The following is a 22,571-nucleotide window of genomic DNA, read 5'->3' on the forward strand; positions in this document are numbered from 1 at the left end:
GGAACGAGTGCCCTGCAAATATTTGTAGTCTATTTCAAGGCGCAATAAAAACAGAACGCCAATTGAATATGAATGATGGAGCAGAGCAGGCGCTCCTCCTCGATTGTGGTAGCCGAGCCCCGCTAATGAATGGACAGGCAGCCAGTGACAGTTGCCCACATGGCAAATAAGCATGAGAATGCCACCTAAGCCCCCCTCCAATCCCTATTCTCATCCTCAGGGGTGAGTGCACAAACGACTTGTAAACAAAATTAATGCCACAAACAAACATTAGAGCACTTTTGGAACGTTCTCGCTGTATGGCTCATTAGGCAGGCTTCTGTTCTGTTGCCTCTTGTCCCCTGTCCCCTGTCACTGCCTCTGCCTAGTGGACACTGTGTTGTTGCCATTCAGTCCATTCGGGCAAAAGCCAACAAGTAGTCTGAAGTCCTCGCAGGCAGGTTGGGTCCAGCGCCCGCGCTGGCCATTAAACCGAATTACTTAATGACCGCACGCGTGTGCTTTTGATGCCTACTTTTAGGCCTTGGACACACCCACACACGCACACACACACACACACACACAGATGGCAGGCAGGACTTTCTTTAATTCGAGTTTGGGCTTTTTTTCATCCTTCCCTGCTGCGACTGTTGTTCTCTGTGTGTGTGCGTGACTGCTGTTTGTATATTGCTTTTTAATTTTCCTCGTTACTCGCAATTTCCAGCTGAAACGTGAGCCACAAGAGGCGCACCAAAGAAGGAGAAGGATAGGGCGAAGGATAAGCCAAACCCTGGGATAGAGATGGCCTACTAAGACCCACCTTAAGGTGGGCCCCCGACTTACATTGTAGTTTCTATTTACGCCCCACCTTTGCCTTGCATTTCATAAGTTGGTGAAACTTCCAGTTGCGCGTTGCCGGGACAAGTCTTGCTCGGAATTTGATATTTTACCTTTCCGCCTCGTGTTCCTTCAATACATTTAATGCACTCAAGGATGTCGCAGGGTGTGAACCGAGCACAGAGCCCTGGGAAATAGGTTGAGCTACTTTGCGTCACTCAATAATGTGTTCGGAAAGGAGTTTGCAAATCGATGACAAGCAAGTCGGCGGAATAGTTGGTCGGTTAATCAAGCAACTAAACTGTGAGTTGGTTACGGGGGGAATTTAATTTGTTTAATTTGAGTTCATTACCAGCCGTAAACTGTGGAAGCTCTTTCTCTTTTGCTCAGATGTACTATGTATAAGATGGAGTTCATTGCAGTTGCCCCAGTGCCAGAACTGATTGTATAAAATCCCCGACACCACAGGCAGGAACCACAAACCACCACAGCACCAAAATGCGGTCCATTTCCTTTTCAGTGTTATTTTATTAATGAAATTACGCAATTTCCTTTTTACGTTTGGTCTGGTTTGGTTTCGGTTCGCTTCGGTTCGGTTCGGTTTTCGTTTTTGTTTGCTTTATTTAATGATGAAGAAGAGAAAGGAGAATCGAGAATCGAGAATGGAGAGCAGAGAATGGAGAACTGGGCGAGTGTTAAGTAAATGTGACCTTAATTTGTGGAGCGGTAAATGCTATGTTGATATATGGAGGGGCTGTTGGCATGGAGGCTGAAGGCACATTGAGTCCGAGCTCATAGCAGGGCCCTATTTGCATGGGGAGGACATTTAAAGTAAAATATGGCCCAATGCCGCAGGACAAATGTTCGATAAGCGGGCGCTTTGGGTTCAAAAGACGCAGCAAATGACCACAAAAGGAAGCATCTCCACAAAGGCTCACCCCCCGTGTTTCCTGTTCCTGCTCCTACAACAAATTGGACGTAAAAATGTTTGAGGAAAATGAAGCTATAAATGCGCAATCACGGAATTACACGGAGAGTAAAGGGAACGTGGAATGGGTATGGGAACTGGGAGGGGTTTCCCCTGCCCAAATGATTTATTTATGCAGTTTTTATGTCAGTTCGTTCCAGCCGAAGCCGAACATTGCGCATACGCAACGTTGTATGCCGCAGCACGAAGGTGGGAGGACAAACTTCAACAGCAGCCACCGCCACTGCCGCCGTCAGGTTTAATTGCCTTGCAAATTGCAAGGGAAGTAAAACCACGCAGATGCCTTTGAACTTCATAACAAATTGCTTTAAATTGAAGTGAGCCCTGCCCAGGCCAGCCCGCTCCTCTCTACTCCCTTCACCCTCTGCTACTCCTGCCTCATGCCTCATGCCTAGGCATTGTCTTGCTCGGGAAAAGTTTGACTGCTCGGCTCGCATCGCCGGAAAACCGCCGCCCATTAAAACTATTTGCCGTAACAAACAAGTCGTCCAGCACAGCATCTCTGGCAAAGAGGAAAAAAGTGAAAAGAGAAATTTTTGTGTGTGGCAAAGATTCTTGCGGGGCTCTGTGGCGGGGGCTGTGGGTGAGTTCAGTGTTCAGTGTTCAGTGTGCAACACCAAACTTTGATTGTCTGACAAGCTTTGTTGCATACTTTCGTTGCGAATGAACGAAACTATTTGCCGAACTATTAGAAAGTCAATTAGGGGCTTTTATTTGGCACTTCTCTCAGCGTCTCTGCTGATTGCGATCTGTGGCTCGGGCTCCTTTTCTGTGTCCCTTTAAAGGCTTTTCCAGCTGCACAAGTTGATTGAATGAAGTCTGTGCCTGGGACAGGATGCACGTAATTTCAATTAAAATCGGTTTCCCCCTGTCCAGCGTCCCGCATATCTGTTTCTGCGGGACAGGACACCTGCCAAGGTTCAAAGTTTTCACAGGTTTTTCAGGGCCAATTGTGCCTGTTTTTACCATTGATTTTCGATGTCCCTGGCAAATTGCGCTGACAGCTTTTCAACCGAAAAATAGAGATCCCGCTCCGGTCAGCCACGCCCCGCCACGTGCCTGACTTTGGAGGGGGGTTTGGGGCTTTGGTGGGATGGTAGGAGGGTCCCGGAAATGACACACACAGATTGCGACAGCGATATGTTCCGTGCATAATTATTATGTTTTCTTTTTAGTTTAATAATTGAATGTCAATTAATTAAGGCAATCGATAAGCGATTTTATTATCCATTTCAGTGTACATTCGGGCGGCCTTTGTGATGGGAATTGGTTGAGTATGCCTAAAACTGATCGCATAGAAATAGATCTGCACAATGGGAAGCTAAGTCAACATTTTTCTAGCCACTTTTCAATGGCAGCTTCAATTCGCTTCATTGCTGTTTCATTTGCTCACTTCCGAGTACGTGACCGCCTCCCCCGAGATACTCCATGGCTTGTACTGCTTCCTCTCTATCGACTTTGTGGGTTGGTCATTAATTGACAGGAGTATCGACGTCACTTCCGACACACAGCCAAGCACAGACAACCCTGGGATGTGCTCAGTGTGTGCAGGTCGGTAACACTTTTGCCACACTTTTTGGTTATGATTGCTACGTGCCCAGCGTCTGAAATTCGATTTCATGCTTGACTTGCTCTTCAAATTAACTGCAAATCATTAATTGCTAAACAAACCTGCAGGGCGGCCAGGGTGAACCCGATGGGATGCTCGGAAAGCAACCCGGCAACCCGGCATCCCCATTCCCATCCATCCGGAGCCGTGCCCCCCGGGGTGTGTTTGCTTGCCCCTCCAGCTACTCTTTGGGCTGCTAATTGCCAGTAAATTAGTTTCTATTTGCAAATTAAATAACCCAAACCAAGTGTCCAAGCTGTCAAGCACTTTGACTGACAGACAGGCTGACGGACTGACAGACTGACGGGCTCGGCCAGCGGATTTGCAGCATTTTCAAATTCAATTTCCATTTTAGTGTAAAGTTTTCTTCCTGATGGAAATCTGCTTAAAGTCCTGGCCGAGGACCATGGGTGGAATGTGGGGTGTGCAGAGTCAACAGAAAGTGGACTTAAAAAAGCGCAAGTAACCAGCCACGCCTGCACCGCTGCCTCCTCGGCTGCTCCTGGGCATGCGAGAAAATCGATAGCCTGATTTTCCACGGCAAAAAGCAAACAAAAGACAAACACACATCGAGACATGGAAGGTGGCCGAGGCGATGGCAAGGCAAACGCGAAGGTGGAGAAGCATTTTCCGTGCCTCACTCATGTTCCGTTCCGTTCCGTTCCTCCCTGCCGTGCGTAGGAACTAGACGACGCCCACAAAAGTAGGCAACGTTCTGGCTGCACTCGCATCTGTACCTCCTGCCACATGCCTCCTGCCACACAATACATTTTTAATGGGTGCCCTGCTGCTCTTTGGAATTCCTTCTCCGTCTAGAACATAATGAGTAGGCACCCACTGGCGTTGCACAGCCACCTCCACCTCCATCTTCTGAATGCCCATTTGTGGGCGTGTTGTCGAGGCGGCGTACGACGACCATGAGATAAATGCACAAGAAGGAGAGCAAAGCTAAATGAAATTAAGCTTCTACACGAATACGCGAAGTGCGCTCTCTCTCTCTCTCTCTCTCTCTCTCTCTCTCTCTCTCTCTCTCTCTCTCTCTCTCTCTCTCTTTCTCTGAGCAGGAAGCATTTTAAACTTGGACGCCAAATGCCATTAGGTAAGAGTAGAGATGGCAACGGAGAATCCCTTCTACAGATATTCATCTGAGACATGCATTAAGGCTTCAAGTTTATGTTCACATCACACCCATTGGTCTTTCCTTTAGTTTGTTATAATCGTAAATTTCTTCATCATTTCCATATTATTAGAAATCTTCCTCTACCCGTTTAGAGAGTTCTCCAGGTGTCTGATTGTACATGAACCGACGCCTAATGAATCATAGGTTACATTTTCCGTCCCCGCATTTCCACTTCTCAGTTCAACTCCCTTTTCCATTCTTGTACTTTTGCTGCAGTCGTAAAAACCAACAATTGAACGCATTTCAGTATTTATCGATTTGCTGTCACGTTATCTGGCCAACCTTTTGGGGCTTTACTAACCAAACAAACGACCTTCTGCGTCGAATAGGATGGGGAAGGGCAACTATTAATGCCAGGAACGTATCAGAATGCTTCAAACATAAATCAACACAAAAGTTCTCATAAAGCCCACACGGATAGTGTCAATCAAATGTGGGAAATGGGCCTGGCGCGGGGTCCCCCTTTATCGCACTCTCCCCCTCTCGCCACTCCCACCCACTCACCCACAACCAGCCAACACTCTTCCAAGTGTGAGGAAATATTTAAAAACAATTTAAGCAGTTATTTTGCTTTTCTTTTTGGTTATTTTTTTCTTCTTTTTTCGCGGGTAAAAAGTTTTCCCTTTTTTATCGAGAAAAGCAGGTGAAAATGTCAACGACAATTGCCATCGCCGCCAGGTGCCAGTGCCAGTGCCAGTGCCCGTGCCAGTGCCAGTGCTACGGGGGCGGGTGAGAAAGCAACAACAACAGTAGCAACAGAAGCAGCAACATTTGCATAAATTTCAAGCAACGTTTGGCGGCAAAAGTTTGCTTCAGAAGTGATTTACATGAGCAGAGGGAAAGTGTGGGATCTGGATGGGGGATACTCCCCTCTCTCTATGCTTCCTTAAGTTCAGTTTAACTTTTGCTATAAACTTTTGTCACGCCTCCAAAACACGCCCCTACCCCCCCCTGCCATGCCACGGGAAGTTCATGCCGGGTCGGTCGGCTCCTTTTTTGATTTTGTTTTTTTTTTGGGTACGAGAATTTTGACTTTGTATTTTCCTGGGTTTTTTCTATATTTATTAACCACATTTGTTGATTTTTGTCACGCGAAAAGTTTCCCCCACTGAAATGTGATTTATGGAAATTTCCTTCACACTTATGTATGTGCCATCTCCTTCTCTTTCCTCTCTCCCACTCTTTTCTATGTGCGTGAATATTTTAACAATTTATTTATTTAGCGTCAGAAACGAACTACTTACTGCACGGACTTCCTCCCCTTGTTCTAGTACGGGCTTTTCTAGCATTTAGTTATTGTAATTTGCGTTGATTTTGTGGGTGCCCAGGTGGGAGTTACTGGGTGGGTTGGATGTGAGTGTTTGCGTGGACTTGATTTAATGACCTCAGCAGTTTTATTATTATTTATTTATTTTGTTGGAATTTTGTCAACAATTTGTTTGATATGATTGCCTTGCCAAAGAGAGGGGAAGATGAAGGGGAACATGAAAGTAAGTCACACCTAAACAGAAATGCAAAAAATATATTTTTTCAAGTATTTCAACCTTTAAAACTAATTCAATTAAATGGTGAAGATTACGCTTCGATCAACTTTCTCTTTACTGTTCTTTCGCTACTGTTTCAAATCATTGTTTGAGGCCTTTAAATTTTAGAGTTAGGTCCTTTACTAAACGATTATAGTTACTGCGGCCAGACACCAATAAACTTGAGCGACTTTCCTGCTATATCCACTTGAATCTTCTGCATGGTCAGGGGACCTCTCCCCTCCATCCACTTCGATCCACTGCCGTACATACATACACCACACAAGTGTAAATGCCCAGTGAATGTCATAAACTTTGATTTCCTTTTACTGCCACCAGGACTAATCCAAAATGGCTGCCCCTGGCAGTCTCGGGGAACACCAGAGTTTTATGAGACCGCAACACGCACGAAACTAACAGAAACACGAAAAATAAACAAAACCTAAATCGGACTGCGACTACAATTTAATTTGTAAAAACAATACACATGAGCACGTTCACATAACAACTATACATTCATTCATACAAATGTATGTATGTACTTAGTATATATGTACATATGTACATATGTATAAACATTGTGTGCCATATATTGTAGTAGGTACACAATCCATTTTTATTATGGCTCGTCTCGTTGGGAACTTGAAAAATGTTTCCAAATGTTGCATGTTGTCGAGGAGCAAAAGTATTTTTTTAGTGTTTATTTTTTACTTTCACATTAAATGCCATGCACTGGCATTGGCACTGGCACTGGTCCTACCCGTATGATGGCATTTTTATGTTGCTCGGAACGGGAGTACGCCCTGGCCACCTCCTGCTCCAGCTCCAGCTGCAGCTCCCTCCCGCACAAGGCCTAACAGATTGTAACTGGATTTGAATGGATCTGCGGAATTTTGGATTCCCCCATTTGCCCCTGTCTTGTGCCAATGCAAAGCTTGTTACATTTTTCATTTGTCAACCCGTACATACAACGAGAGAGCTGTAAAATGATTTTCGATTCCATTTTTGTCGGTCATCTATTTTGTTTCTTTTAGTGTGTGGAATGGCGACTATCAGTACTTACAGCATTTGGGTGAATAGTGTCAAGGGGGATGGGACTTGGGTGGTCGCAACTTACCTACAAAGAGAAAAATGGGAGAAAATTGCTCGGATTAAATGGGGATTATTAGAGGTTGTGAATGTAAATGTCGTCTAGTTCTCAGAGACTATAAGAAAGGCCGAAAATCTGCTCACACAATTGAGATTAGATTGGATCATTATTATGGCCAGAATGAAGAAATTAATTTCAGTGGCTAAGCCCACACCGTCCAGCAGCTTTTTTTGTTTTTTGCTTATTCTCTCATTTCACACTCTGCTTCGTGTAGTGTGTCGATGACAGATGTAAAGAAAATGTAAAACGTCAGAAGAAAAAATTTAAATATAAAAGTGGTGACGCGTAAGTAGCGTGTCACACGTCTCACACGTTCTCGTTTTTTTTTTAGTATACATACATAGGTGAATGAATTCGGCGTGGATTTCCTAAATTTGTTACATCAAAAGTAAACTAAATAATTACAGAGCGGAGGAAGAATAGAAATTAGAGATATCCCCACCCAATTATCATGCACATAAATATATGTATGTATTTATTTCCCATTTACTAGCATTTCTAGTTAAAATCACTTAATTACAAATAATACTTGAGCTCGGTCAAATGGTCATGTCATCAATGGCCCGGCCCTTCACAACTGCGCATCCGTCCCTCTCCCGTCTCCCGTCTCTCTCATTTCTCTCTCTCTCTCTCTCTCTCTCTCTCTCGATAATCATATGCAAATTATGATGCGCTTAATTTGGCAACACAGCTCCCCCCCACCCCCATCCACCCAGATAATTGCCAAAGTTTGAACTTTAATTAAAATTGAAAATTGTGTGTTGCCATATCTGAACATCTCTCTGTGTGTAGGGGTCTGGTCTGTTCTAGTCTGGTCTGGTCTGGTGTGGCTTTGCTCTGCCCTAGAGCTAAACAGCTGCGATAACTTGTAGAATGGCTTTGTCAAGCCTTACCCCGCAATTGTTTGTGGATTTGTACAAATGTTTTGTCACTGTGCTAAATGCAAACTTCAATTAGTTTGCCCGATGGTTTTGCCCCCCCCACATCCAAAGTCAGGGAGAGGCCTTCTGAGAGGTGGAGAGTGAGCATATTCCAGACTGAAAACGTTTGGCATATTGACAGGCGCATAATTAACACTATTATCAGCATATATACCCATATGCACGGGGCTGCGGGAAAGGAAATTGAAAGCTGTAGAATTTCCACACAAAACATATTTTGCTGAACATTAAACTATTGCTGCAGCCGTGGACGAGCTGCTGACCAGCACACACGTGCATAAGTTTTGATTACGATGTCAGGACTCTACACTCCCCCTGCCCCTGCCAGTCTGCCTGTTCTCTAAGCCCAGGGCTTATTCCATATATGTACATATGGAATATTTGTACATTCATTGGCATATTTTCTGATTGCATATTAGACCCTTTCTAATCCATGGAACAAATTGGGCTGGACCTTCATTCAATTGGCCAAACAATAAATGACACACAAAATCGTCGACGATGATGTTGATGTTTCAGCAGCATTGCAAGCAGTTTCCTGCTTTCAAATGAAAGTTGCCGCAACACTTGAGCAAGCACAGCTTGCATCTTACTGCTTGCAGTTTCGATAGCGTTTCGGATCGTGGCTGACTAACGTGCAAACCACAAAAAAAAACACCGCTCCAAACAGAACAATCCAAAAGGTAGAGACTGGGAAAATTACAAAAAACGAGCCAAAGCAGCTGAAAAAAGTTAATTAAACTTATTATTTCTTGGCGCTATGGTGCCGTGCTTCGCTTTTCCATGTTTCACGCTTCATAGCCATGAAAATTGTGCGTTACAACGCGAGAAACAAAAGCAAACTAATCGGGAAAAAGCAAATAGGATTGCGGCAAGGCGCGATAAGTTGTCATCGTTGCCACAATGCCGCTGCTGCGCTCCGTTATGGATTGCTGCCCCGAAAACAATCTTGGAGAACCACTCAACTGGCATGTGGAGAAACAGCACTGGGCATAACAAACCTATCAAAGATTAAAGATGGAAAGGAGGAAATTGTTTCATTTTAAATCTTCTCATTGCTGCTAGAGAAATTCAATCAACCGTTTGTGTTTGTGTTGGTGGTTGATTGGATCCACTTAAAACCATTCGTAACACCATTTTCAATTGTTGCTAACGTCGAATGGCATCGAACTTTGTGTTATCCGTTTCTATCGCAATTTTAGAGCTCATAAATGGAATCTATTTATGCATTTGTGTGCACTTAAGCGGCTGACTGAAACAAAAATTAATGGAAATATGTATATTTATAGAAATGTATGATATACATTGACATTGTATTTATATGTACATATGTATGTATGTACATATTTATATATGTACATATACATAGATAGATATGTATATTGAAGCCTTATCTGCGTACTCGATGTTATTTTTCTCGCTTATCGCGAATATAAATATTTTTTCCACATTTAAATGGACATATCTGTGTGCGAGTAGTGAGGGCCCTTATCGGGTTTATTAACAGATGGCGGCTGCCACGCCCTAGCATACCCCTAAACGTACAAGTGTGTGTGCGTATGCCATATTTAATTTCGAACAGATTGTTGCGGTTGTGTTTGTAAATACAATCAAATTACATTTACATTAGCGCGCGTTCTTTTCGTGTGTCCCTTTTTATACCCGGTACTTGAAGAGTAAATAGGGTATATTGTATTTGTGCGAACAACGGTTGTATGTAACGCACAGAAGGATACGTTTCCGACCCCATAAGGTACATACATATACTCTTGATCAGCATCAATAGCCGAGTCGATAGAGCCATGTCTGTCTGTCCGTCTGTCCGTCCGTCCGTCTGTCCGTCTTGTTTGTCGGCAAGTTCTCAGAGACTATATGAGCTAGAGCCACCAAATTTTGCATCCAGACTGCTGTATGCTTACACTGAAACCAGTGTATTTCAAAATTTAGCCCCGCCCCCGCAAAAAGGCGAAAACCTCCCAAAAATGTAAAATTTGACAAATAACCGCTAAGGTGCAGATGTAGTACTAAGTGCCGGGTATAAAAGTTGTGACGCGTAAGAAGCGTCTCACACGTCGCTTCTCGTTTTGTTTGTGTTTTTGGCAAAATGCATATTAAATATTTAATTAGTTGCACTGAAATTTATTGCATTAGTCGTTCGCGAAATCCGCGATGCTGTTCGATGCGGCAAAAATTGCCTTTGTTGCTAATGAACTTTGTGAGCTTTTTAGTCGCTCTGCATATCACAGGGGGTAACATGAGGTGCCATGGAGGCTGGGGGAGGGCCTCAATGTCAGCAGCCAAATGCCATAGGCTGAACAACATGTTTGTGTGTCGGGTGTGGCCATAAATTTCAGTTTATAAGTGCTAGAATCGGCATTGGCGGGCAGTGGGACACCCATCCCACCATCGCACTTCCATTTCCCCAGAGACACTAAAAAAACTTATTTTTTATATACAGCTGTGTTCAATGAAATAGTAGTGCCGCACCTCACCACTTTCAAAACTATTTTTAAGACATTTTCAATCATCCAAATTAATCAAGTGATACCTTTTTAGAAAGCCTGGAATGTACACATTACAAACCAGAAGGAATTTTGGATTAATTGCATTCCATCTTCTTGATTTACATGACTTTACAAAAATACCCATGAAAACTGTTGTTCAATGAAATAGTAGTGAATTTTTTGAAAATCGAAAAAAAAACCGAAACTTAAGTTAATACCTATCTTTCATATTCTACATGTTTCTTGAGGTTTAATATTTAGTTTTTTAATAATTTTGATTTAGTTACTTCCTTACTCCCGCCTGGAACGAATTAATAAGGTCCTGCCCAAGCTCCAATAGGATTTTAGCCAATCCTTTTTCAACCACTGGCTCTAACCTTACTCTGGATGCCGGAATTGCATTTATTATAATGCATTTGGCATTTCCCCATAAGATTTTGAAAACATTCAGATCCAGGGACTGATTTGAACATCGAAAAACGCCGATCTTTTCAGATGAAACCCAATTTCCCCACCCAGTTGGCGAGCTTTCTTGAGTATTTAGGATCATTATCTTGTTGAAAGCTCCTTTTCAAAGGTTTTTTTCAACTGGAATATGAATGTAATGTATGAAAAAGCATGCTGGCCCACACAATTTTGTAAAATGCTCCAACTAGGAGGCTAGGAAGTACCACTTCATGTGGACTGGAGCTCATAAGGATCAGCCCAACATGCCCAATACCGTTTTTTTCAAGAATTTGAACACTAATCTGATGTCTGTGAACGCCAAACCTATTCTTTTTGTTATTTCTTACCATATTATACAACTTTACACTCATCAGTCAAAAGTATTTTTTTGTCACTGCGACACAGCTCAGCCACATGCGGTCTTGCAAACTTTAGCTGTATACCCCTATACTCTCAGAGACAAACGCGTAGCTTTCTGGGACTTCTTGCAATTAAATAATATGAAGTCATTCGTCAACGAGCTGTCATAACACTTACAGTGTGATATAAAATTGTTTTCATAATTTTTGAGGATATTGAAGACCTTGACCTTGCCTTCGACCATCTTCGACCATCTACTAAAAGATAATTTTTTCGCATAAAAAATCATTTTTCAGGGTGCTTTTTTTAATTGAAACTATTAAATATAACAGTAAAAGCACATTCAAATTAGTTTTGAATTCCATTATACCTCCGGATTTTAGGTTTTAGTCTAATTCTATAGTCTCCCATATTGGGCCGTTCAATGATTACTTCTACGCTCCAAAAACAAAAGTACCGCTATATTCAAACATTTCTTTCATCAAAATATTCAATATATAAACTAAGCTTACTGATGGTAACTCTTTTGAATTGATTTAATTTGTTTTTTAATTTTTTTTTAATACTTGCACCCAGCACTACTATTTTATTGAACAGCAGTTTTCATGGGTATTTTTCTAAATTCATGTAAAACAAGAAGATGGAATACAAATGGAATAAGATTTTATCGGGATTATAATGCTTACGTTCCAATCTTTTCAAAAAGGTATAAATTGTTTAATTTGAAAGACTGGAAGGGTCTCAAAAATAGTTGTGAAAGTGATGGCGTGCGGCACTACTATTTCATTGAACACAACTGTATCTAACGAGAAGTTATCACTTTGAAAACAGCTTGAAATTTTACTGCTGCATATTTCCCTTTTTTCTTCCATTCACCAATAATAATTTATGAGAACATTCTGTAATAATATATGGATTAAAGGCCTGTCTATCCTTCTATCAATAAGTGGAATTAGCATTCAAAGCTTTCCGGAAAATCTAAAGATCAAAATATAAAGATCTAGGGGAGAAGAGAAATAAAATGGAAAAATCTGTGGCCATCATGAAATACTAACAAGAGGCAGGATGTGGAACAGGACCAGTGGCAGTGGTAAAAGCATCAGAGACAGAAGCGGAGGCACATAATGCCACTTAATTAGCGAGCACAGACAGACCGAAACACATGCAGCAAAGCGCACACACACACGGACACAAACACACGGACAAGTACGGACTACCACAAAGGCAAGCACATGCTTAATGCACATTAAGCTCCGACACAGAGAGCGAAACAGTGAGAGAAACAGTGAGAGAGAGATGCAGGAGGACAAGGAGGAGGAAGAGAAAACAGGCAAGCGAAATTTGCAGCAAATCAAGAGCAACGAAAAAGTCAAGAAATATTAAAAACTGGCACACACTTCAGGGAGGGGAGGGACAGGGAGAGAGAGGGGAAGAGATGGTAAATGTGGGTCAACTACTGCGTTATCCATTGTTCATACACACACACTCTCACACATACACTCGCGCTCATACACACACATATTCGCTCGGCTTTAATGTCCTTTGCATTTTTTTCCATAGCCTAGCAAAATGGGCAGCTGCTTTTGTCTGCATCCCAAGAGTGTGTGTGTGTGCTGAATTTATTCTTTCCTTTTACTTGATTTAATTGTGCATAAATATTTTCGCATTGCCATTGCTTCTGCATGCAAATTAGGCAGGGAGCAGAGCAGACCAAAAAAAACTACGTAAAACTGACTTTAATGTCACGAACGAGACTCATTTGTGTGTGTGCGAGTGTTTGTGAGTGTGTGTGTGTGTGTGTGTGTATGGGCCATTAATGTCAAAGACAATCACAATTGTATTTCTAGTCGAGATTTGCAGTCTTAGAGGGATAAGCTGAGCTTAGGACAGGACTTGGGCTCCGGCTACAGGCCATGACAGTTATCCTGGCAACAGGCAGAATTCACGATTCCATCAACCAGAATCCATTGCACTATGGGGAAATTGGCCACTTATTGTGGCACAAACTAAAAACTTTCTAACGAAACAACATTATTATACCCGGTACTTGAAGAGTACATTTTCTGCACAAAGTGGATGTACATATGTAACGCACAGAAGGAAATATTGTTGATAAGCATCAAGAGTCGAGTCTATATCTATCTGTCTGTCCGTCCGTCCGTCTTGTTTGTCGGCTAGTTCTCAGAGACTATAAAAGCTAGAGCCACCAAATGTTTCTACCTGATTCTGTATGCTCACACAATTTTGAAGATAAGATAAATATAAAAACGCAATTCCGTAGGGAAGGACCATATCAATCAGATTACCGAATGGGGAGCAGATTGGATCATTATTATAGCCATTGGCTTGCAGTGGCTACCCCCATCCCGTTCAGTAGCTTCTGAATTTAGCCAATCTTCACATTTCTTTGGATTTGTTTCAAGTTTCCCGTGCAATTTTACAAATTAATCGAAAAACGATTCCGAATATCTCTTACTTTGAACTTGGAAGATCCTGAATCGTTCTGAAAACTAGTGACAGGTACTACCGCTTAAATGCAATGGGAATTGACATCCTCTTTTGTAATTTTCTTCTTCTTTTGTAGGTCGAATTGCCCATAGTGCATTGGGTTTCCAGGAGTCACCGTAATGTGTGCTGCCAGGGGTATGCTTTAATCAGCAGCAACAGTATTCGGGATACTGTCTGTTCAGTCGGATCGATCCACAAAATGTATTTTTGTTTGGGACAAGTATCAATTTCAGTTGAAAATAGTTGCCACAAAATAAATCTAATTAAGCGGATGGGGCGGCTTTCACCCGGAAAAGGTTTGACACAGCTAATGGGATCCGCCAGTGGGGGAGGTGGGAGACTGGGAGACGGGGGGCAAAGTGAAACTCTGCCTTTCCTCTCGCACGCATACGCAGAGCAGTGCAATCGAGTAGGAAATTAAATGCAGTGACAAATTGCACAAATTACAAGTGCAGCATTGCAGCTGCAATTGCAACTGCAACAGCGGGGGGAATTGCACTCTAAATTCTAAACTGCCAAATGCGGCAATTGCAACAAATTGCAAATGCATTTTAACTGCAGTTCGCATCGTTGGGCTGCCATTTGCACCACTTTTTTTCTGCTCGCAAATCGCAAACTAAAACACAACTAAATAGAAGCCATTCCCGGTTGCAAAGTGGAGTCAAGTGGAGTAGCTGAATAAACAGTGAGGCAGGGCAGGGCTCCCCTTTTTGATGCTGCAACAAGGCTAACGAGCAACATTGTTGTTGATGATGACAATGATTAGATGCGATAATGCAAATGAGTCAACAACAACGAGTCCTTGGCTCCTGCTACGCCCTCTGATGATGATGTTGGGGATGGCTGCCTGCACGCTGCTGCCTGCCAAAAAATTTGCATGCCACTGATACATGGCTCTCCATGCATGTATGCCTATGCATATATGTACAGAATATGTACATACATACATACATATGTATATGCATCTATGGATTCACTTGTGGGCGTGTCAGAAACGGGCGTTTGCAGCAACGACAAAGGCAACGACAACGATGAGGTACAGGGACAGGGACAGGGACAAGGCTGGGACACCGTTGATGACGTGTGGTTGTCATTAGAGAGAATCCCACAACGGCAGTTGTTGTGCAGTGGAGGAAATACCTCTCCCACATTCACTATTCTCGCTTCCAACCCCACTCCTCATGTTTCGGTATCACTGTCACCCTTTCGCTGCTGCTGCTGCTGCTGCTGCTGCAGCTGCTGTCCACAGTCATTGTCCCTGTCGCCGACAAAATGCCCACCACACTGACCAAAAATGCATACAACATTGCACAAAGGGGCAGAGACCCGGCTAGGGTTGTGGTCTTGGTGTTGGTGGTGGTGGTGGCAACAGAACTCAGCCCTCTCAGCTGCATCCCTCCCCCACCCTGTGTTGGGCGCGTTGATTTTCCCCTGTCATGGGCTGAGCTTCAGCTTTAATTTAAGGTTGCAGTTTTTCCGGTGGCTGTTGCTGTCAAATTATGTGCAGGCTGTTGCATAAAATGGTAATTTTTTAGACGCTTCCCGCAGCCCACGGGCTCCCCCGCTATCATTTGCATAATAACTCGTCAGGGGGATGGGAGGGGGGCAACTGACTGGCTGCCCCCAATTATTGTTTGCCAACAATTGACAAAGGAGTGGGAGTTTTTGTTAGAATTTCAAGCCCTAACCCCCTTTGGCTGTCACAACGAATTGCCAATTCCAATCCGAATCCGAATCCCACTAGTCACTAGTCTCAGCAGTCCCCAGTGCTGTTTCAGATCCAAATCCTGATCCTATTCGTATTCCATGCATATGTTGTCGCCCACCCACGTAATGACATTTTGATGACATATTTTTTGTGTCCCTGTGGCCCGTTTTGGTGTCGGGCCAAAGTTTATATGGAAATGGCTAGTAATCTCTTGGGGAAGCGCGCGGAGGGGCTTTACCCACTCCCGAATTGCCTCAACTCTTAACAGGACAATTAGTGCGGCCAGGATAATAGATTTAATTTGTTGCACTTTCTGCGTATGTCTCAGTCCCAGCTCCAGCCCCAGGCCCAGCCCCAGTTCCAGCCCCAGCAGAAGGCCTCACTCAGTCACCTAATGGTTGCTACTTTTCAGGGCTATTAAATGGTCACACGCATGCACACACGCACAGATGAGTCCTGCCAGGATGCATTACAAACCCCCGCCCACACCAGCGAGCAGAGACCAAAAAGTGAGTTATCAGGCAAGCACTTTTCTAATTAGGATTTTCGGGCAATGATTCTCAGACTCCCACACCATCCCTCCCTCTCCCTCTCCACCGTCCGACTCCCTTCCCTTCAACTCTGCTGATTCCGAATCCAAATCCAAATACGAATCTGACTCTGACGGCCTGTTGACTGCGCAAGGACTTTTGGGACAGGACCTGAAGCAGAAGCTTCAGCAGAGCTGCAGCTGCAGGAACAAAGGCAACAACAGGGAGAAGAACATTAGCCAGTGAAATTTCCCCAGGCCAATGTTCTGCCCAGTTGTTGTTGCTGTTGCCGATGTTATGGATGCAACTTTAAATTGCTTTGCCAGTGAGTTTTTCTAACAGTTCTCCCCCGAGGCCAGCTGACAATGCACAGGATTGTCACTCCCAGTACTAGCTGGTATAGTCTGGCTCTGACTTCGGTTTTTAGCTCTGGGTCCACCCTGGTCCTGGTCCTGGTCTTGTCTGATATTTTCATCGTCTACTCCAATGTCTGTCTGCTCCACTCCTGTGGGGAATGCGCCACTGCACTGATTGCACTTTGGCTCAAAATTTCACAGATACGAAATGTGTATGCGAAGCCCCCAAAATGTCTGAGTGCGTAATGCGTTTTCATGGACATGGACATGGACATGGGCATGGAGGAGGGACGAGGTGAGGCGAGATTTGGCTGCAGAGGCCCCCACAGATATGGGTGATAAAGTGCAGACATTTGACAAATTAACTGCTTTGCGTCATGCGCCGGAAATGTTGCAAATCTCGTGCCGTCAATCGCTGCGCCACAAGGCCCCACAAATCGCCGGACTCCAGACTTCAGACTTCAGACTCCAGCTCCAGCTCTAGTCGGGCCGAGCGAGCCGGGCTCGCACCAATTTGATTGATTTATGAAGCTGGGACTGCCGGACAGACAGACCAACAAAGCTGTACACAGCCCCGCTTGCGGCATGTGAGGTGTGACATTTGATGCCAGCACTAATTGAAGCCAACACCACCCACTCAATAACAAGTCAAATTAAATTAAATTAAAAAGTAAAAGAAAACAAAAATCTTACTTGATTTTGATTAAAAGCAAGCGAAAGCATATCGTCACTTACCTGCAAATAAAAACGAGGAACGAAAAAACATTAGTTAAATAAAGGAATACATCGGAATGGAACGTAAAATTGATTTATTTGGAACAACGGAATGCAACAGCAGCTAATCAAGACTCCTTTCTTATGAACGATAAGCCATAAATAAATCCCTCTACTCAGCACTGGCATAGCTACATTGTGGTGCAATATTCCCTCCCACTACACGGAATGGCACGAGAGCTACTCCCGGTTTACCCACTGCTCTGGTTCTCCATCCCTCTCCTGGGATGACACACATACATAAACATTAGCCAAAACATATAATAACACAGCAACAAAGTCGCCACAATGGGGATTGGGTGGCTCGGGGGATGATGGCGCTCAAGTTTTATTTAGTCGTAAACTGCACACGCACACACACAGGGAAAAGAAAGAGTGTGTAAGTGGGGGGAGGCCGTATAAGGGACATAAATTCAACACTAATGCTAAGCCACAACAAAAAATTGCTTCCTTGGCGACCTTGCAGTGGTCCTGCAAGTGGTCAGACTTTGACATGTGTCAATAGAAACTCTGATGGAGTGACTTGGCCCCCAACCCCACCGATAGAGATGGAGAGTGGCCGGCCCAGGAGTCACACCTGCGACTTGAGGGAAGCTGAGAGAGAGATACCTCGTAGATCTGGCACGAACCTCAATAAAAATCAACAGTTTATGCGAGACGCATTATGTCCTTGAGAGTGCGGGGCGAGGGGGCAGGATGGAAATGTCATTTTTAGAGGGCGAACTCATCGAAAGGACATGGCAAACATGGTAGTCCGCCACCCAACGACAGGACGACAGCCGTCTGGCAAATGTAATGCCTTCTATTCGAGTTTTCTATTTATTTTTTTATCCCTTTTCTAATGTGTTTTTATACCCGGTACGCGAAGAGTAAGAAGGGTATGTTGTATTACGCAGACCCCATAAAGAATATATATTCTTGATCAGCATCAATAGCCGAGTCTATTTAGCAATGTCTGTCTGTCCGTCCGTCCGACTTGTTTGTCGGCTAATTCTCAGAGACAAAAGAGCTAGAGCCGCCAAATTTTCCCTCCAGACTGGTGTGATATAAGACTGATACCAGTGTATTTCAAAAGCAGCCCCGCCCAGCCCCTGCGAAAATCTGCTGTATCCACAATTTTAATAATAATAGAAAACTAAAGATGGCATTCCGTAGGGAATGCCCATTTCTATCAGATCACCGAATTGAGATTAGATTGGATAATTATTATAGCCAGAATGAAGAAATTAATTTGCAGTGGCTACCCCCACCCCGTCAAGAAGCTTTTTTATTTTTTTGCAAATTCTCTCATTCTACGGCGACTTAAAAGGGTGTGTTGGTGTGAGAAGTGATGTAGATGTAGATGACATATGTAGAACAAATGTAAAATGTTAAATTTGATGTCCTACTGAGTACCGGGTATAGAAGATGTGACGCGTAAAAAGCGTCTCACACGTCCTTCCTCGTTTTTTCTCCTTTTCTCCCTTTTTCGGTCTTTCTTCTCTTCTCCTTTTTCGTACCTGGTACTTCTGGGGAAACGTCTGGGAGAGCACTTGAGCTCGGGCCCGCCATTAGTGGCACGTCCTTGGATATTTCGTGTTTGTCCTGTCTTCCACTTTGGCACTCATATTTTATTAAGTAGCAAAGTTGACAAGGGATTTGGCCAGGCAGAGGGGATGCTGGGAGGACAAAAGGGTCTGGTCTGGTTTGTCATTTTGTAGAGTAAATATTGGTAATTTTTATTGGGGCTTTTCCTTGATTTCCCTTTGAGCATATGGCTTATCCCGAAGCTGGACACAAACTTTGGCCCGAGCACAAAATTAAGGACATTTATTTTTGGCCACTCAAACCCGATAGCCCACACCCAAACCCAAATCTGCGAACCCGGATCAAACTCGAATAGCATCAAGCGAAAGTGATTGCAGAAGCTGGCCGGCCTCCTCCAGAAAAGAAAACTGAAAAGCGAAAACCGAAAGCCGAAAGACGCCTGGCAACACTTGAAAATTAGAAAACGAGCAAATTATTAGAAAAGTTTTCTTTGGTGAGAGAGTGCCGGAGGGAAGGGGCGGGAGGGGGGGGGGGAACGCTTCGTTGCACAAATTTGTGGACCTGCGGCGCAAATTTGTACAGAATGCAACAGACCGTAAGAGACAACATAAGCGATAACACAACAACCAGACCCGGACCTGGACCCGGACCCGTTCCTGTACCCGTACCCAGCCAGGATGTTGCCCCGAGTTGTGTTCACAGCGGTTGCTAACAGGATTTGCCACACCCACAATTGCCTCGTTGCTATGGCAAAGACTGAGACTACGACTAGGATTGGCACTGAGGCTGACATTGGGGGACTGGGGCCAAGTGTCGATGCATGGCGCCCGGCACGCAAATTGCCAATCGGTAAGTGATTTTTGAGTTGGCTGTGCCCCACCCGATTCTCATACTAATGCCTTCGAGTGATGTTCTTAAAAGTACGCTTTGGAATATTATCCTCTTTAAACTCTGAGCCACGCAAATTACATTTCACGAATGTCTCCCCGGAAGCCTCTTCGCCACACATCATCAAACTTTCGCGCCAACCTGTTCAAACACTTGGCCAGCACAAAAAATCTGTTGTTGAATATTTAAAAATCATGCCCAGAGCAAACGAGCCTTAAAATACACCGCAAGGCATCAAGCCTGCAGGGGTAACTGGTGACGAGCAGTGGAAAGGTTCACATATGTATGAATTGTCTGGATTGCCCCAGAGAATCGAAGATGTGTGCGCATGCATATTATATGCCTATTTACATATGTACTGTATGTACGATATAGAAATAAAATGACATATTCTCTGACATGAATATTTAACAATGCACCATCGACGGAGTGACGGCTTGACGGCCTGTCGACCCATTGCATTGGAATTGGTAAAATATCACAAAATATTTATTTCAGTTTCATTTTCTCCTTTCGAAACTCGTTTACATTTGCATCATCGCTTTTTTGTGCTTCGTTTTTTTCATTATCCTTGCATTTCCATTCACTTTGCATTTCTATTTTCCATCTTGTAGCTGTTGTGCGTATTTTTATTATCGTTGGGAAACTGTTTTCCGTCTCCCTTCCCTTGCTCTTGTTTTTATACGTTTATTGTTGCACAATTCCTTTGGTTGCAAAAGCCCTGTTGGCAATTATTTTGTTATTCACTTGTCAAACGCATCAGGGACTTTTTTTTCGGGACAAACGAGGGATCTGCACATTCTGGGAATATTCTCTTTATTTTCCCAATCATTCCCAAGTGCTCCAACCTTGAGCTCTTCTCATGTATTCGGAGGATGTTAATAATTTCCATCATTTTAAAGGGATGATTGGAAGGAGAAATACTAGTAATAACACATTTTTGACGCTCAGAAAAGTCCTGATTTATTCATTCGAATGTGTCAGCTTTCAGCATTTTGTGACGCAATACTGCGAGGCAATCAAGGGATTCCATGTCGCAGTAATTTTGCATGACAGATTAATAAGCCGCTGCCTTCCAGCCTCCACAAGAGCAGCAGCAACCAGAAGCCAGCCGGCAGCAGCCAGCAGGCAACAGCAAAGAATTGGCATTAAATTGTAATAAATAGGCAAACAAGCATCTTCTGTCCCAATTCATATGGCAAATCTCCAAGAAGCAAAGTGCCAGAAGTGCCGGAAGGGCCAGAAGGGGCAGAGAGCATGCTTCTGGGCCTCAAATTGTCATGGCAAACATAGAGGAGCAGAGCACAGGCAATAGCATTATCCGGAATATGAAGCTGGAGCTGTAACTGTAACTGTGCCTGTGGCTGTGGCTGGAGCAACTGGAGAAACTGTGCAACTGAGTCTGCAGTTGAAACGAATTTAATTTTCGTCTTTTTATTTGAATTTATTTTTTGTTGCTCCTTTTTTGTACTTTGGCGTCTGGCAGACACAAACAGAATAACAAGCCACAAGCCTGAGGCTGACAACTCTCCTAAAGCTACCTTACCTTGCCGCTTTCCTTTGGGTTTTCTTTCGGTTTTGCTCTCGCGGCTGCTCGGAAAATAGTGGAAACTTTTGATAATTACATTTGGCGGCTGTTGCTGTTGCTTTGGCAGCTGAGCCAAGTAAAAAAGGAAAAGGAAAAGCAGATGGGGAGCGCCTGAGCGCAAGGCGGGTAATTCAATGACTCCCTCCACAGAGAAAACCAAGGCAAAGGCAAAGAAAAGCCAACAACTAGGGAACATGGCTTAAAATTGTGTAAGATAGGCAACACACTCCCATGAATTCACAGACCAATGAATGATGAATATGATGAATAGAGTTACCAGGATTACAAGCAGTTAGCCATAGACTTTGCGCTCCTTGTCCTTCAAAGAGAACTCGTTTTTGGCAGCGATAGTCCCCCATGAACATGGAAACATACATACATGTACATATGTATACACCATATACATACATCACTTTCCATTTTAACCTGAGCTCTGGAGCTGTCAATTTCATCTAGAAATATTGTTCATCCGTCCCACACCTCGGGCACCTCGCAGCACCAGAGTCTGCTGGAATTTATTTCATTTTATGCTCGCGAATCTTCCGCTTTGTGCATAAAACATTTTGAGGGTAGCTTGCAGGGTGCTAGGAGGAGGGGTAGCTGGCACGGGTAGACAGATAGCAGGGCGCCACCTTCAGGCAATTTCTTAAACTAATTTGCCATGAGGTTGCTGCTGGAGCGTCGTCTGCGGTGCTGTCGTTGGCGGTTTTTGTGCCTCAGCTCGGGTACGAGTCCACATCCTGGTAGAGACCCGAAGTATGCAAAGTAGAAACGTTTACTGGCATACTGGGGACTGGGGCTGGGGACGGGGATGGGGATGGGGACGAGGCGGGGGATTGCAGAACTTTTGATGTTTTTTTGTTGTTTGCCGCTTGGCTCCTGGGGGGATGACTGTGCGTTCGCCGCAAAGTATGCGGCAATTATTTTATGGTTGTGGGCCGAGCCATCAATCGGTTGTGGGCATTCTCGTAATATCCGGCTTGAGCATTTTTAATATAGTTTCGCACAAATAGATTGAAGGCGGATTGAATTGCAGAGAGGACAGAGGATAGAGCCCAGGCACATGAGCAGCATAGTCGACAGAGTTAATTGCTTTTTGCCCAGAAATATGCTATGACAAAGGAGCGAATATACAATACATATGCATTCAACCGACACACATACATACATACAC

The 22,571-nt window shown here is 43.9% G+C and overlaps 1 protein-coding gene across 9 annotated transcripts in view; it reads right to left on the minus strand.

The window, feature by feature from the left end:
• LOC117897826 (maternal protein pumilio) overlaps positions 1–22,571 on the minus strand; it is a 220,786-nt gene that overhangs the window by 13,855 nt on the left and 184,360 nt on the right. For 2 of the 9 annotated variants that reach the window (XM_034806886.1, XM_034806887.1), the window contains one exon: positions 17,314–17,355. The exons of the other annotated variants lie outside the window; for them this stretch is intronic. In XM_034806886.1, coding sequence (XP_034662777.1) covers positions 17,314–17,355 — 42 coding nt within the window. The remainder of the gene's footprint in view (positions 1–17,313; positions 17,356–22,571) is intronic. 9 annotated transcript variants of the gene reach the window in all.

The sequence above is a fragment of the Drosophila subobscura genome, chromosome O (genome assembly GCF_008121235.1).
Source record: "Drosophila subobscura isolate 14011-0131.10 chromosome O, UCBerk_Dsub_1.0, whole genome shotgun sequence".
Classification (NCBI taxonomy): Eukaryota; Metazoa; Arthropoda; class Insecta; order Diptera; family Drosophilidae; genus Drosophila; species Drosophila subobscura.